Below are 15,895 nucleotides of genomic sequence, written 5' to 3' on the forward strand. Positions count from 1 at the left end.
CGAGCAGAGAAAGCCAAGAGGTGATGTGTCTTTTTAGTGAGGAAAAGTCTTGAGTTTCTCAAAAGGTTATCATTTATATTTTCCATTTGTTTTTTCAGGCATGTTAGGAAGAAATGATTTAAATAAAAGGAATTACATTATCAAATTAATCCCTTATGTTTCCTTTTCCTTGCAGGAGGAAGGGCTATGAGGAGAAGATGGATGCTATAAAGACCAAATGATGCAAATGTCCAAAAACAAAGGAAGTAGAGAAGTGGGAAGAGTTTGAGTATGGAAATTTGTGGCATTGAGCTCAGTTGACAAGGAACAACATTTGTTCGAAAAACACCTCTGCCCCTTAACACATCTTCTGATGATGGAATGGCAAACTGGCCCTGTGTTTAACAACGTGTGGCAGAAAATTCACCAAAGGCTCATGGAACTATTGGCCTCACACAGAAAAATGCTAAGTGAACAATGACTAAGCCCATATCTGATATAAATGTTGACTTCCAACATCTGTGGCAAAAGGTCCATGCCTTGGGAACAAACATAGTTTTAAGTGCTCTTGGGTTTACACATTGATGTTTCATACTCTTAGAAGCAAAAGAAATAAGGATGATTTTAAAAACTCTATGAGCCTATTAGTCTATCAGCATATTGCAGCAAAAACCTTCACTAGATCATTTTACTAAAGTACGGTCCATCTGTGATTTTTTTATTTGTCTCCCCTATGCCCTTGCCCAAACGAATGAGTCAATGTTTTAAGTTTGCAAGCTTGTTTAGGAAAGTATTTTTGAATCAACTCTATGTGCTTGTATCTCTTTTCACACCTTTGAGCATTTGAGTCTTCTCCTTTGGAACTATGGGCTCCAAGCAAGGAAACCAACAGTTTTTCGTTCATGAACACGTTGGGCTGTTTTATTTCAAGCCACATTGGTGATTTGGAGGTTCCTCTGTTGGATTTTTATTAGAGGGACAAAGAGGGAGTTGAGCTCACCATGGCGGAGAAGTGTGAGTACATTGCGAGCATATACGGTTATGACCTGGGCTGCCGTTTCATCAACTTTAGGCCCTTGGGCTTTGGTGTGAATGGGCTTGTCTTGTCGGCAGTTGACAGCAAAAGCTGCCGCAAGGTGGCTGTGAAGAAGATCACCATCAGTGATGCACAGAGCATGAAACATGCCTTCCGGGAGATTAAGATAATCCGCCGGCTGGACCATGACAACATTGTGAAAGTCTACGAGGTATTGGGGCCTAAAGGAGCAGATCTTCAAGGGAACCTCTTCAAATTTAACATGGTGTATGTCATCCAGGAATATATGGAGACCGACTTGGCCCGTCTGTTGGAGCAGGGACCACTCTCCGAGGAACATGCCAAACTTTTCATGTACCAGCTGCTCAGAGGCTTGAAATACATCCATTCAGCCAATGTGTTGCATAGGGACCTAAAGCCTGCCAACATCTTCATTAACACAGAGGATTTGGTCTTGAAGATTGGTGACTTTGGACTAGCAAGGGTTGTGGACCAACATTACTCGCACAAGGTATGTCCCTACATTTGTTTTCCTACCTCATTCATATTGGTTTCCATAGACTGGGGCATCTCAAGTCAGATTTCCCACCTCAAATCACTCTTAGGCTTTGTGAGATTAGTTCAAACCAATGATCCAAACACAAAGGCACTGTGTTACATATATTACGGGCACATTTAGAGAGCAATCCTGTACATGTCTACTCAGAGCAAAGTCCCATTGAGTTCATTTGAGCTCATGCCTTGGTAAATAGGCATAGCAGGGGTGCAGAGCCTCAGACCTGGAGAACAATTCTGTCCCTGAAGACTAGCGGGTGCCATTTGTGTCCCTGTTCTTTTCAGTAGTAGGCTACATAAAGATTTACGTAGCCTATTACTTGAAGAACATGCATGCAAATGGCGTCGGCTATGCTGGACGCCATTTGCATCCGCAGTCCGGGCGCAGCGGGTGGACAGCAGCGGACGGACCCGGACCAGCTGCCACCAGGTAGGTTCCATCCCGGGGGGATTTTGGGGGGTGGCAGAGAGGTAGTAATAATAATAATAGAAATAAAGTACAGAATAAATGTAATGCGCTTACATTTAACCATCCCCCCCAGTCCGTGGAAAAATTTTCTTCCACGAAACTGGTCCCTGGTGCCAAAAAGGTTGGGGACCGCTGGCATACAATACGCCATTTACGGCTGTATTCTTCCCGCAATAGGCTAATGGCAGCCGCTGTTAGCGTATCACGTCTTATAGGGAGCCAGAGACCTGCTTCACCAACTCTGGTGGACAAGGCTGGGCTCTGGGGGATTCTGTGTGGCCCTGAGCAGCCTGAATTGCCCCTCCATGGACCCGCACCCCCAGGCCAGACAGTGGGGGGGTTCATACATCCCTAACCACTGGTTCAAAAGCTACATTTGGAGCAAAATGTAGTTGCCCAGATGATGGTGGAGGCTGGAAAGTCAGAAAACATAACTCTGATTTTTCACCAACTACATTGGCTACTGGTAAGTCTCTGGACCGAATTGAAAATGCTGGTCTTAAATTTTAAAGCCCTGAACAGCTTGAGGACCAGGTTATCTGAAGTACCTCTCAATCCATACAGGCCTGTCCATACACAAAGGTCTTCCTCTGGGATTCTTCTTGAGTGCCTGCCAATAAGATCTGTAATGTTGGTGTGCACATGAGACACGACTTTCTTGGTGGTGGCCCCAACACTGTGGATAGGGATGGTGCGGGCACCCAGTTGGGTCATGGAGTCCAACGGACTCCCCCCTGCCCGTGCCACTGAGCCATGCTCACCGAGCCCCTGCCCCCACTCGCTCCCTGCCACAAATACACTGAGCCGCCCGTACTCACCTGGGAGCTGTCGGCGAGCATCGTGAGCACCATTTTATGAAAAAATGGTGCTTGCAAAAGATGCGCATATCTATTTTTTCCCATAAAATGGTGCTCGCCGACGTCTCCCAGGTGAGTATCGACAGCTTAGTTAGCGCGGGGGGTGGGGGTGAGCGTGAGTCCAGCAGCATGTGAGTGGAGACAGGGGCTGTGTGGGCGCCTAGCAAGATCAGGGGTGGGGGGTGTCCATCCCTAACTGTGAAATTCCCAAATGGACTTACACCAATCCCCCTTCTGTACTTGCATTGAGATAGACGTTGGACCTTCCTTTTCAGTGCTGCTCTTAATTGAGACCATGAGTCACTTGCTTGTGCAGACCACCTTTATCAAGTACTGCGTACGTTTCTGTTTTACACATACTGCTTTCTACTGTACCTTGTCACACTCCTGTTGTACATCGCTCTGTGAGGGCATAGCTCTAAAAATACTTTTAAATAAATAAATGAAGTAAAAACTTGGTTGTCAGTTCTCTAGAATTAGGGTTTTCTTCTGAGTAAGCACGTATAGAATTGGACTGCAGGAAGTGGTTCATAAGCATGTTTCCTGAGATCCACAGAATTCAATGGGACTTGCTCCCATGTAAGTGTGCATAGGATTGCAGTCTGTTTTGCTGGATTGCAACAAAGACATTTACACCTGATCCTGTGCCCCTTTCCTCAAGAACAGCATATCATAGCATTCGCCTAACTTAGCAGTAAGAAGGAGAGAGAATTGGGACTGTTTTACCTGCAGCATGGAAAATTCCACTGCGAAAGCCTCTGCAGAAAAAATGCCCTGTAACGGAAAACTTTGACCACCCAACCCCATCAAATAGAGCTGTGTCCTAAGCATGGGTTCAGCTCACATGCGTGATTTCCCCAGATAAAAGGAACAGATGGACAGAAGGAGGAATTTAAAGTATGTTCAGAAATTTTGCTGTGGCATTTCTCCCCCCGCCCCCCGGCCGCAAGTAGTTTATTTGGGATTTTTGTCTAACATGAATAATAAGAGAGATCCCCCACCCCGGCCCCTAATTCTTGGAGATACCAGTCTCCTGCTTATGGAAAGTTAGTCAGAAAACCATGTAAAACCCAGCATTCTTAAAGGGGCAGTGTTTATTTTTGGGTAACTGCGCTCCAGCATTTGAAGCATCAGAAAACGAGGCAGTGTTTTTCTGCTGGCTGCTGACTTTCCCATATGGGTTGAGTGTGGTTTGAGTGTGGGTTGCTGTTGAACTGTGAGGTGTTGTGTTGTCTGAACCCAGCTGTGCTAACAAACCATAGTTTGTTAATCACAAACAACCCACCTATTAGAGAGAGGGTCATAACAGGCCACCAATGATGTCCTTCTAAACCACTCACAGGCTGGGTTCATACAACATGACAAGCCAGAGTATGGGTTGAGTGTGGGTTGTTGTTGAACTGTGGGTTGTTGTGCTGTGTGAATCCAGCTGCGCTAACAAACCATGGTTTGTTAATCACAACCCGCAGTTCACAACCCAACAGCAAATCATGGGTTGTCTTGGTGGGTTGTTCTTGGTTAACAGCACAGCTGGGTTCACACAGCACAACAACCCACCCTCAACCTGTACTCTGGCTTGTCGTGTTGTGTGAACCCAGCCTGTGGGTGGTTTAGGAGGATATTGTTGGTGTCCTGTTATCTCCCTCTCTCTAATAGCAAACCCAGGTACGGAGTTTCAACAGCTATGTAGCCAAAATGGCAACACTGATAAGCAAGAGGGGGAGGTCTCAGCATACTGGGGGCAAGCTGAAGGTTTGAAGTAGAAAAATATTTAAGGGGGGAAAGCCTAAGATGCAATAACTCCTCCCCAAACATCTCCATTGACCATTCATTCAACATGTTCAGTAACCACAGAATGCTGAGTATGTATTGGGGAATAAAAATGGAAAACCGGGGTGGAGGATGAATGGAATGGAGTGTTCTGGACAAGGTCATGAGTGGCACCTGGAACCCTGAACAGGAGCACTCCAGATCCGAACATTTTGTCGCAGGTCCCACTTTTCCCTCCTCTAATGGCAGTAATGGATTAATACCTCAGTCCACAAATCCTTACATGCAGCAGCAACGTGCATGTAACTGTGCAAGAGACTCTCTCCATGCAGCCCTGTGGAACAAATCATTGGGGGACAAGGCAGAACCTTTTCAAAATGTCTGCACAGTGCTGCCATAACTTCTATATCGGGGGTGCAGAACCTCTTTCAGCCTGAGGGCTGCATTCCATTTCAGAGAAGCTCTCGGGGACCGCATTCCAGGTGAGCGGGGCTGAAGGCAAAAGGGGTGGGGCCAAACATTTAAAAAACACCAGCATATTTTAGCTTAAAGCTCTTACTGCCACCTTAGGAGAGGCATTTCAACCTTTCAGAATGGGGAAGAATTGCGCAAAAGCTGGTAAACCACCCGAACGATCCGTGGTTGTGGGAAAGGGGACGGGGACAGGGAAAGGCTGTGTGGCCTTCTTGGGAACCCCAGAGGGCCTGATTAGGATCTCTGGAGGGCCAGCAGTTTTGCATCCCTGGTCTCTGACATTGTCCTTCAGCATCAGCAGTGGACCATTCCTAGACTGTAGGTGTCTGGCCTGTAATCCACCATTTGAGAACTTGGGAGCTGAGCCTACAACTTGTGCAAATGGAGGCTTTTGAAGAGAGATTTGAAAGATGTCAGATGTAATTCGCTACCACAGGATATAGTGATGGCCACCAATTTGGATGGCTTTGAAAGGGGGTTGGACAAATTCCCGGAGTAAAAGGCTATCAATGGCTACTAGTCCTGATGGCTGTATTCATTTATTATTATTATTATTCATTTCATTTCTATACCGCCCAATAGCCGAAGCCCTCTGGGCGGTTCACAAAAATTAAAACCACAGCGTGCAGCATAAAACAATATAAAATACGAAGCTTAAAACCACAGAGTAACAGTACAACCAGAATAAAACCTAGCAACAATGCTGAAATTTAAAATACAGATTTAAAACACCAGAGCTAAAGGACTAGGAAGCTAAAATGCTAAAATACTGGGAGAATAAAAAGGTCTTCACCTGGTGCCGAAAGGAGCACAAGAAGAAATAGGATCCCTGCCTGGCACCAAAATTAGAAGAAAGTGGACACTGGCTAAGCCTGCCAGGGAAGAACATTTCAAGGCTCTCTCCCTGGTTGCTCCCCACTTTTCTTCTGATGGGGAGGGTACCCAGAGAAGCAGCTTCTTTAATGTAAGGAATAGTTTTGGGGTGAGCAGGGGGGGGGCTGTGGATTACATGGGCCCCCCTTGGCCTTGTTTGCAGCCCTCACCACTGCCCATGCTGTCAAATCTGCCAATGAAATTCTACTGTGTGGTGGTGAAAAAATGGGAACAGGATGATTTAAAGAGAAATCACTTTTTTTTGCTGCTGCTATGCTGGCAAATTTCTGTAGCAACTTTGGCAGCGAGGTGGTGGTGTCAATTCCTGTGGTGGCGGGGAGGTTGGTTCTGGGGGCAGGGAATTGGCCCCCAGACCAATTTGCCCACCCTTGGACTAGATGCATGAAAATGATGTAGAAAACAAGGAGAAAGCAGTGACGGATCTTACGGTGTACTCACACCACCAGATGCCCTTCCAGGAGTAGTAGGGACACACCACCCTTCCAGTGGAGGCTGGGGTCTCCGACTTCAGTGGGGCTATACATCCACCCTGGGCCTCAGTCAGAACCAGCCAAAACCCCAAATGTGCTATGTGCTACCTGCAGTACCAGAGGCAGTGAGCCTCTGATCACCAGTTGCTGGGGAACATGGGTGGGAGGGTGCTCTTGTGCTCATGCCCTGCTTGTGGGTTCCTGGTTGACAGCTGGTCCCCCACAGTGTGAACAGAATGCTGGACTAGATGGGTCCTTGGTCTGATCCAGCAGGGCTCTTCTTATGTCCTTATGTCATTCTTCCCTCTTACCTATCCAAACGAAACTTTGAGCACGAATGTTCAGTTCAATTCTATGCAGACTTGCAGAGTGATGTGTGTGAAATGTACAACTGATTTGCTGAGTTGTTTGCATAACCATATGCAGAACTGTAGGTGTTAATCCTAGGTAAAAGTGCTGCAACTTTGTGCCATTTTGACTCTGGCAAACAGGCTTTTTAAGGTCTTTGTATTGTTTGGCCAGAGGCAACAGAAGGACTAAAGAAATGTGTTTACACTGTGCCGGGAAGTGATGTCTCTCTCAAACTCCTTTCAACTCTCACAAACTTTTATCTGTCTCCAGCAAAAGGGAGAGTCTTCTGGTGCTTCTGTTTTGATCCAATTGCACAGGGTCTTAAGGTTAAGGGCTAAGTGACATTTAAAGCCTTCCACTCCTCTTGGTGTTTTTTTTTAAAGGTGATATGCTGTAGAATCAGATAAAGGATACCTATTTGGCATTGCATGATGCTGCCCTGCAGGTGAATGGAGGGGGAGTTAATTCCACTTGAGCAGCTGAGGGTAATTTGTCTTGAACTGCACTACAAAAACCCAAATAATCTGTCTCTTTTGTAACTGGCTTAAGATGAATTGAAACCAGAGGAGTCTAAATCTACACCATCCAGGCGGGGATCAAGACCGACAAAAGGTCAAGATCACCTTCTTTGTCCTAGCCTACCAGACGGGATTAAGGGAGGAGATGTTAACAGAACAGGGCAACCACTAAGGGTGACAATTGCCAGCTGCTTTTGTTTTGTGAATCTTGCTAGCTGGGCAGGGCTGAGGAGCAGACCCATGAACATGCCAAGACTAGGGCTACAGTTGGAAGTTAATGTGAGAGCAATCTTCACAGCTCGGCCACGGTGCCTCCTTGGGCCAGCAGTCTGTGGAGTATGTGTTGGGAATATTGCAACCTCATCTGCAAGTTACTGGAAGGGGACAGTGTTGAAGTTAATTCATGGGAATTTTGCCCTAGGATCTCTATAACCTACACTGTGGTTTGCTGTGATTTCATAGAATCATAGAATAGTGGGGTTGGAAGGGTCCTACAAGGCCATCGAGTCCAGCCCCCTGCTCAATGCAGGAATCCAAGTCAGAGCATCCCTGACAGATGGCTGTCCAGCCTCGTCTTGAATGCCTCCAGTGTGGGAGAGCCCACCACCTCCCTGGGTCATTGGTTCCATTGTCATATTGCTCTAACTGTCAGGAAGTTTTTCCTGATGTTCAGCCAGAATCTGGCTTCCTGGAACTTCAGCCCATTATTCCGTGTCCTGCACTCTGGGATGATCAAGAAGAGATCCTGGCCTTCCTCTCTGTGACAACCTTTCAAGTACTTGAAGAGCGCTGTCATATCTCCCCTCAGTCTTCTCTTCTCAAGGGTAAACATGCCCAGTTCTTTCAGTCTCTCTTCATAGGGCTTTGTTTCCAGTCCCCTGATCATCTTCGTTTTACTCCTCCCTTTCTTTCTTTCCCTTTCTCCACTCCTCTCTCTCTCTCTCTCTCTCTGACTTTCACCATTGCTGGGAGCACTTCTGTTTGCTCTCTTGCGCCTGCCTGTGTAATGGAACACACAACGGACTGAACAAACCCTTTCTGAAACTCTACCTTGTTCCTGCATTTTATATGCAAGATTATTTATGAGTAAAATCATTTTACCTTTTCTTCATCCAAAAAGGGTGTGGTCTCCCTTTATTGTGCTAAAATAGCCTGTGTGCATGTGGGATTGGTAAATGCTAATTCTGTTCTGCCTTTTTTGTTTTGTTTTTTCTGCAAACTGCCTTTCTAACAGGAGGCATCAACAATACTAAATAATCCCATCAGTATGGCTTTAAAGGAACCACATATATCAAAGGTGCAGAAACTCTTTCAGCTCAAGGGCTGAATTTCATTTCAGAGAAGCTTTTAGTGGGCAGGGGCTAAAATACCAGCATATTTTAGCTTAATGTTCTTACTGCCAGGAACTAAGTTTTAGAAGAGATATTTCAACCTTTTAGAATGGGGGCCGGGGGGGAAACTGCACAAAAGCTGGGAAGCCACCAAATGATTGCAGCGTGATTGTGGGAACAGGGAAGAACCATCTGGGGCAGCCTTGGAAGGCCAGATTTGGCCTGTGAGCCTGAGGTCCTGCACCCCTGACACACATTATGACATCAGAAGTCTCCCTTGAGGCAATGTGTGAAACGAAATCAGACCATCGTTCTGTGTATTTAGGCTGGTGTTGTCTTCTCCAGTTGGTGGTGGCTCGCCAAAATCTTGGGCAGAGAGAGATTGAGAGAGAGAGGCCTTTTTCCAGTCCTTCTCCTAGAGATCCTTTTAGTTTGATATGCTGGGAATGGAACCTGGGACTTGTTCAGGATTCCTGTCACTGAGCTGTGGCCCCTCGCATTGGTTATAGAAACTAAGGCCAAGCTTGTACCTGATGATGGAGGCACCGGCTACGTTATTTAAAGAAGGCGAGTGGCAGGAGCCCAGTGGTATGGCATATGCTTCCCATGCTCTGGGTTCCACATTCAGTTCCTAGCATCTCCATACATGGCTGGGATGGACTCATGTCTCAAAACCTGGAGAGCGGCTGCCGGTCAGTATAGGCCAATGTTCCCCAACCTGGTGCCCTCCAGATGTGTTGGACTGCAACTCCCAGAATCCCCCAGCCTCCAACACATCCGGAGGGCACCAGGTTGGGGAAGGCTTTTGTAGGCAATATTGAGCTCAGTCAACCAGTGGACTGACTTCTGAGACAAGGTTGGGGGAAAAAAAACCCAGCCTGGGACACTTCCCCCCCCCCGGTTGGTTAGCAATGATGAGGTGCACAAGGAATATGAAAGATGCCATTGCAGAGTCGTAACCCTGGGGGAGCAAATCTTTAAGCTCTCGCACCAAACCTATTGAGAGAGTGCGACATCTCAGTGTTTGGCATAGCTCCAACCACTGGCTTATGAGCAGGACCCTAGCTCAAGGGCAGACCAGCTGCTACGCATGCACGAAGGTCTCAGGTTCAGTCCCCGGCGGCAGCTCCATTTAGGTAGCAGGTGATGGAAAGGCCCAAGATCCTGAGTTTCTGCTGCCAGTCAGAGGAGACACTACAGAGCTAGGTGGACTGATGGCCAGTTTCATCTGTTCGCATGCATGTCTGTGGGCCAGAGGGAGGTGCACGTTGGGAATATTGCAACCTCGTCTGCAAGTTACTGGAAGGGGGCAGTGTTGCAGTTAGTTTATGGGAATTTTGACCACAGCTAGCCCTAGGATCTCTATAGCCTACAATGTGGTTTCCTGTGATGTCTTCCTTTTGCTCCTCCCCTTCCTCTCCCCACCCCCTGGACTTCCTTCATTGCTGGGAGCACTTGTGTTTTCTCTCTTGCTCCTGCCTGTGTAATGGAACACAAAATAGGCTGAACAAACTCTTTTTTGAAACGCTATGCTGTACCTGCATTTTTATGCAAGAACATTTGTGAGTAAAGCTGTTTTATTTCCTTCACTGAAGAAGGGTGTGGTCTCCTTTATTCTAAGTACTGTGTGCATGTGGGACTGGTAAATGCTCATTCTGTTTTGTCTTTTCTCTGCTAATTGCTTTTCTAACAGGAGGCATCATTACCACATCATACTATCAGCGAGAGGCTTTGATCTCCCAGAAGACAATGCTATCACTGCTATTGGGTGAAGCAATGTTTGGTATTTCTGGCAGCAGCCATTCTGCTGGCTCCTGTATTGAGAACCTCCCTAGAACGTACTAGCCCACGTTACTGCACTTCCCCGCTTTCACAGCAGTTCTAGCTGGAACCACTCTATGAAATTCAGCTTCTTTTTCAACATTTCGTGGGCGTTCCTACCTACTAGGTCCAGAGCCTTATAAAAGCTCTCTGTGCCTTTAAGAGTTGCACAAGCAATGAGAATGACAACAGTTCTGGATTGTCCCCATGCTAGTGCTGGGGAAAGGCCCACCTGGTGCAATGTTCGCTTCTCTGCAACTTGTGAAGGTACACAAGCCCCCTCAGATACGGATGCAGCAAGCTGTCTGGTGTGCGGCCAGGGCTGGGACTTGGGCAGCCGCAGTCTGAGGTGAGCCAGGAGCCGGTAACCAGGAGGCATGGGAGAAACCAGTAGTCAGGACCAAAGAGAGAAATGGAGCCCAAGGACAAACCAGGAGGGAGGAGCAAGCCAGAACCAAAGCATAACCAAGGATACAGGGACACATCAGGAAGATCTTTGCTCAAGTAATGCTGAAATGGAATAGGGAGCCCTCTTATATTCCTCCTTCTTTAGGAGGATCCAATGGCCAGTCTGGGTGGGTGGAGTCAGTCCAGGGCCTGAAGGCATTTCAGGGGGAAGCTGCCACCTGTACTTTGGTGCTTGGACACAGAGGGCAACTGCAGGCAGCTCCTGATACTGTCTTCCAATGGTTCCTTGTATCCAACCCTTGCCTCTTTCTGTGGTGCAAACTGCACAATACCTTGTTCTTCTCAGCCTTCCCCAACCTGGCGCCCCTCCAGATAGATGGGACTATGGCTCCCAGCATCCCCAGCCAGCATGCTGGGAGTTGTAGTCTAACACATCTGGAAGGGCTCCAGGTTGGGGCGAGGCTGTTCTTATAAAGCAGGGGTGGGCAATTTGTGGCCGACCAGATGTTGTTGGACTACAGCTCCCATCATTTCTCATTCTTGGCGACGCTGGCTAGGGAGATGGGAGTTGCAGTCCAGCAACACCTTGAGGGCCTCCAAGATGTCCATTCCCTGTTATAAAGCAATGCTGGGGGCACCTCTTCTGTTCACAAACCTATGTTTACAGCTAGGCGTAGTAATTTTTATTTAAGGTAACTGAAGCTCATCCCGTATTTGGGCAAAAATGCAGCACTTGGGGGAAGCTGCGGCTGCGTTTCTGCTTCAGGCACACTTAATTCAGCCTGGCAGTATCTTGGCAGGTAAGCTGTCCCGGTGGGTAGCAATCCTAGATCCTGATCTCTGCTGTAATGGTATAATTTTATCTTCTGATCTATCAAATTATTGCTGAATTCCAATGGATTTTTCACAAGAATCTGCAGAAAGAAAGAGTAGCCAAGAAGGCATATGTATACATGAATGACACTAGTATATTTTGAGCCTCTCTCACACTTTTTGTGTCATGGTCAGATTCTGTTCATATAGGAAATAATTCAGAACGGGAAGAAAAATCAAATGTAGCTGTTGCATTTGCAATAGGAGCCATTTTAAAACAGTGATTTTGATCAGAGAACCTAGTTAATGGCTTGACAAGAAATGAAACAACTTTTGTTGCCTTTATTTGATTTTCCGTTGTTCTTTTTCTGACAAGACACAGTTTCAGCCTTCACGGAACAGTATCAGGCATGGAGTGAGTTGTGAAAGTAAAAAAGACATGTAGGGGGTTGCCAGCCAGTTATCCCTGCAGGGTTCCTGTGCTTTGATGGTTACATGAAAAGCAGTTGGTACCAGGTGCAGTGTCCTTCAGGGCTCCCTTTCCCTGCTGGGGACATTCTCATAGCATTATAGAGTTGGAAGGGACTGCAAAGGTCATCTAGTCCAACCCCCTGCCGATGCAAAAAATCCACTACTACAGCAACCCTGATAGGTTGCCACCCAACCTCTGCTTAAAAACCTCTAATGAAGGAGTGACCATCACCTTCTGAAGCATTCTGTTCCCTGTCAAGCAGCTTGTTCCATCAGAAAGTTCTTCCTAGAGTGTGTAGTTTTGTTTGTGTGTGCATTTTCCTTTTATGGGTAAAGAAACATAAATCATAGAATAGTAGGGTTGGAAGGGGCTTATAAGACCATCGAGTCCAACCCCCTGCTCAGTGCAGGAATTGAAGTCAAAGCATCCCTGACAGACGGCTGTCCAGCTTCATCTTGAATGCCTCCAGTGGTCTGTGGAGTCATTTTAAATGAACTATCCATCTATCCATCTTCCAAACATTTCATTGAAATCCCTTCTTGTGATTGGTACCCATGGGTTTGTGTCCCATCTCAGTTGCAACAGAAAGCAAATGTCTTCCATCACACCATTGCCTGTTCCGTAACTCTGTCACAGAGCTTGCAAAGGTGCAGGAACCTGCTTGGAAGAACCTCACAGGGGAACAGCTGGCACTGCTGCCATTCATGCAGTGGCTCTTCATCCCTTGTGGTCTGCATAGGATTGGGCCGTGGAGGCTGGTGGCTCCGATGTCAGTGGGGCAGTGAATCTGCTCCAGGTTTCAGTCAGAACCAGTCAGCATTCTAAAGGAGCTATCCAAGGTGCGAAGGAGCTACCCAAGGTGTAATGCACGCACACATTAAAAACATAACATACAGAGTAACAGTAAAACAATTATAATAAAACAAGTCAGATAAAAACAGGATAAAACCAGCAGCAGAAAATGGTAAAATGAAAAATTAAACCAGCAACAGGGGTAAAACAGTACCCCTGTTTTAAACAGATCTAAAAGCACGAAAAACAGTTCCTGAAACGCCTGGGAAAATAAAAAAGGCCTTCAGAGCTATCCAAGGTCCCAGTTCCTTCCTGCCTTGATCTTGCTACCAGCTTCCCCTGCCAGCCTCAAGAGACCACAGAATGGGACAGTGAGGGAACAGTGGTTTTCTCATTAATTTTTCATTCCAGTAAATGTTATGTTTTCCTTACGCCAGCTCTGTCAACGGTGTAAAGTTGTGGCATTGCTGGAGGTGGGGATGGAGTCCAAAGAGGGATAAGATTTGCTGTAAGCCCACTCCTCCTTTGTCCTGCCCAGTTCTCTGCCCCTTTTTGGCCTTATGCAGGCAGCGCCAAGCAGATAGGCCGGCATTGGGGTGCATCAGTGTGTGCTCACCGTTGCACTGATGTCGCTTGACTCCATTGGCATAGTGGCGCTTCCGCCATATCCTATGTGATTCAGCTGGCATATCACACATATAGAATCGCACAGCAACAACAACAAGACAGATCAGTGTACTAAAGTGCAGAGTGCAGTTATAACAAGTAGAAGAGCTCAAAAACACACAGCTGCCAATTTGGTGCAAATTTAAAAAGAGAAAAATATGAGTAAATATTTAATATTATAAGATAAGATTCCACTTAATGCTGTTAAATAGAGACTCCCTTGTGGTTCTGTAGATCTGCTGCATGATTTGCAACTCTGCATGGCCAAAGCCTGGCCTCTTTTTTCTAATTAATGCTCGTCTTACCTTTTGCACACAGAATGCTGAGGTCGTCCTGCAGTCGAATGACAACACGAGGCACTTGCTAGAGTGATGTGGTTACTATACCATGCTAATTAATTTCAGTGGGAACTAGGTCTGCTTTGGTGTTTTTCCCCAACTCTGTCAGAAGTCTGTTGTTCTTCCAGTAAAGCCTAATTAACGTTTGCTTTCTGAAATGCTGAGCGATCAGATTTTTGGTTGCTGATTGCTGCTGAGTTTGCGTGGGCTGTATGGTACATGCTACTCCACTTTTGCTCCCCTGATAGTACATCAAGATGTACCTTCCATTCATTATTTCCTCTGACAAGACACACATTTCTTCAGAGGAGCACAGAAACAGGCTGGCCATATCATTCTGTGAGTTCAGTTTGACATCCTGCAATCATTTGAAGAACTTTAAAACATGAGAATTGGCTTGCTGGTCAGCCCAAAGGTCCCGCTGTGGCCAGCCGGAAGGTCACAAGCAAACGCTTGGTGAAGATGGCCATCCATTATTGCTGGTCCTCGACATCTAATCATGAGAGACAGATTGCTTTGGAACATGGGGGCTCTATTTTTAACTATATTGGCTATTGCCTATTGATAGACCTATCCTCTATGAATATGTCTAATCCTTTAATTAAAACACACACACCAAAAAGCTATGAATGCTCAGTGTCAACCTGAGGCACAGTAGAAGCAAAATGACGCCACTGCTTCCCTATGCCTTTTCTGGGTTAACCCAGTGGTAGAGCACACTAGTGGGACCCGGACCCACAACAACATGTGATATTGCAGAGTGTTCATGTTCAAGGTGCTGGACCTGCCCCTTTTCAGGACGCTCCATTCCACCACCAACAACAACACCTGTTCCCACCACCACCAATAGACACACAGCATTCCGCAGCCATTGAGCATGCTCAGTCCTCATCAGCCGTGGTGTGATGGAGTCAGGGCTCACAGGTACACAGTGCTGGCGCTCTTTTATTAGCAGGGACGCTCACGTCCTCTGCCACCCCCTTCAGAGTCCCCTGTTCCCTCTGAGCTTAGCTGCAGTCGTCACAGCAGCTGGGGTGAAAGGGATTTTCCCAGCAACAAAATATTGTTCTTTGTTGGAATGAAAATTAACCGGGGCTTCATTGGTCTTGAAAAGGAAATGATGACCCGGTAACTTTGCAAAAGACCTGCTCGTAGCAGGTGAAAAACTGCGAGAGCTGTTTTGCTGATATGGATCAACTCAGTTGCCTGCAGTTTTGGATTCTCCTTGGAGGTGTGCCTATGGGGACTGTAATGAAGAGCGCCGGCACTTCAGAATTCACCTCTACTCCTCTGCTCATTGGGCTGTCTGTGTGTGCGCATGGGGGTGGGGGGTTGTGCCTCCTTAGGCTTTTGCTTCCCAGCGCTGCTACTACCTCCCTCTTGTGTGTGAATGGTACTGTTTTGGCTATATAAGAATTTGCACTTGCAGAATGAATTAGTATATAGGTGGAGCTGTCACATAATTCAGAAAACAGCTGCACACATTGTGCTTCTTAAGAAAGCAGTCGGAAGAGTAAAGGGTTTTGTTTTTTTTAACAGCAGCAAAACAATCCCAACTTTGCTGCATGGGGCATAGAAAATAATGGCATTAAAGAATATCATCTTCTCATCAGGGAGGACAAGATAATGATAGGAAATATCTACCCACTCCTGTCAGGAAATTACTGCTATTTCCAGGGTGCTTGTCCATTGGATTAACTGTTAGTGCTGCAAGAGAGAAGTCAGCTCGGAATGGTCAGGAATTGCTGCCAACCGGATGTGGGGGGCACCTTTTGCAGAATGCAGTCGGTCCTGGACTGTGTTGTTTCCCCCTCCACCACCTGCCTTGCATTGCATGTTTATTGTGAAAAGGTTGTGCATCCTGTGGTTAAATCCATCAGC

The 15,895-nt window shown here is 46.6% G+C and overlaps 1 protein-coding gene across 2 annotated transcripts in view; it reads left to right on the top strand.

Moving 5' to 3' along the window:
- The window catches only part of MAPK4 (mitogen-activated protein kinase 4), a 104,199-nt gene that overhangs the window by 55,257 nt on the left and 33,047 nt on the right, over positions 1-15,895 (top strand). For both annotated transcript variants that reach the window (XM_084832022.1, XM_084832021.1), the window contains one exon: positions 176-1,526. In XM_084832022.1, coding sequence (XP_084688148.1) covers positions 981-1,526 — 546 coding nt within the window. In that variant the 5' untranslated portion in view covers positions 176-980. The remainder of the gene's footprint in view (positions 1-175; positions 1,527-15,895) is intronic.

Source organism: Heloderma suspectum, chromosome 2 (assembly GCF_057233095.1).
Source record: "Heloderma suspectum isolate Gila_16-S chromosome 2, 16-S_ref, whole genome shotgun sequence".
Classification (NCBI taxonomy): Eukaryota; Metazoa; Chordata; class Lepidosauria; order Squamata; family Helodermatidae; genus Heloderma; species Heloderma suspectum.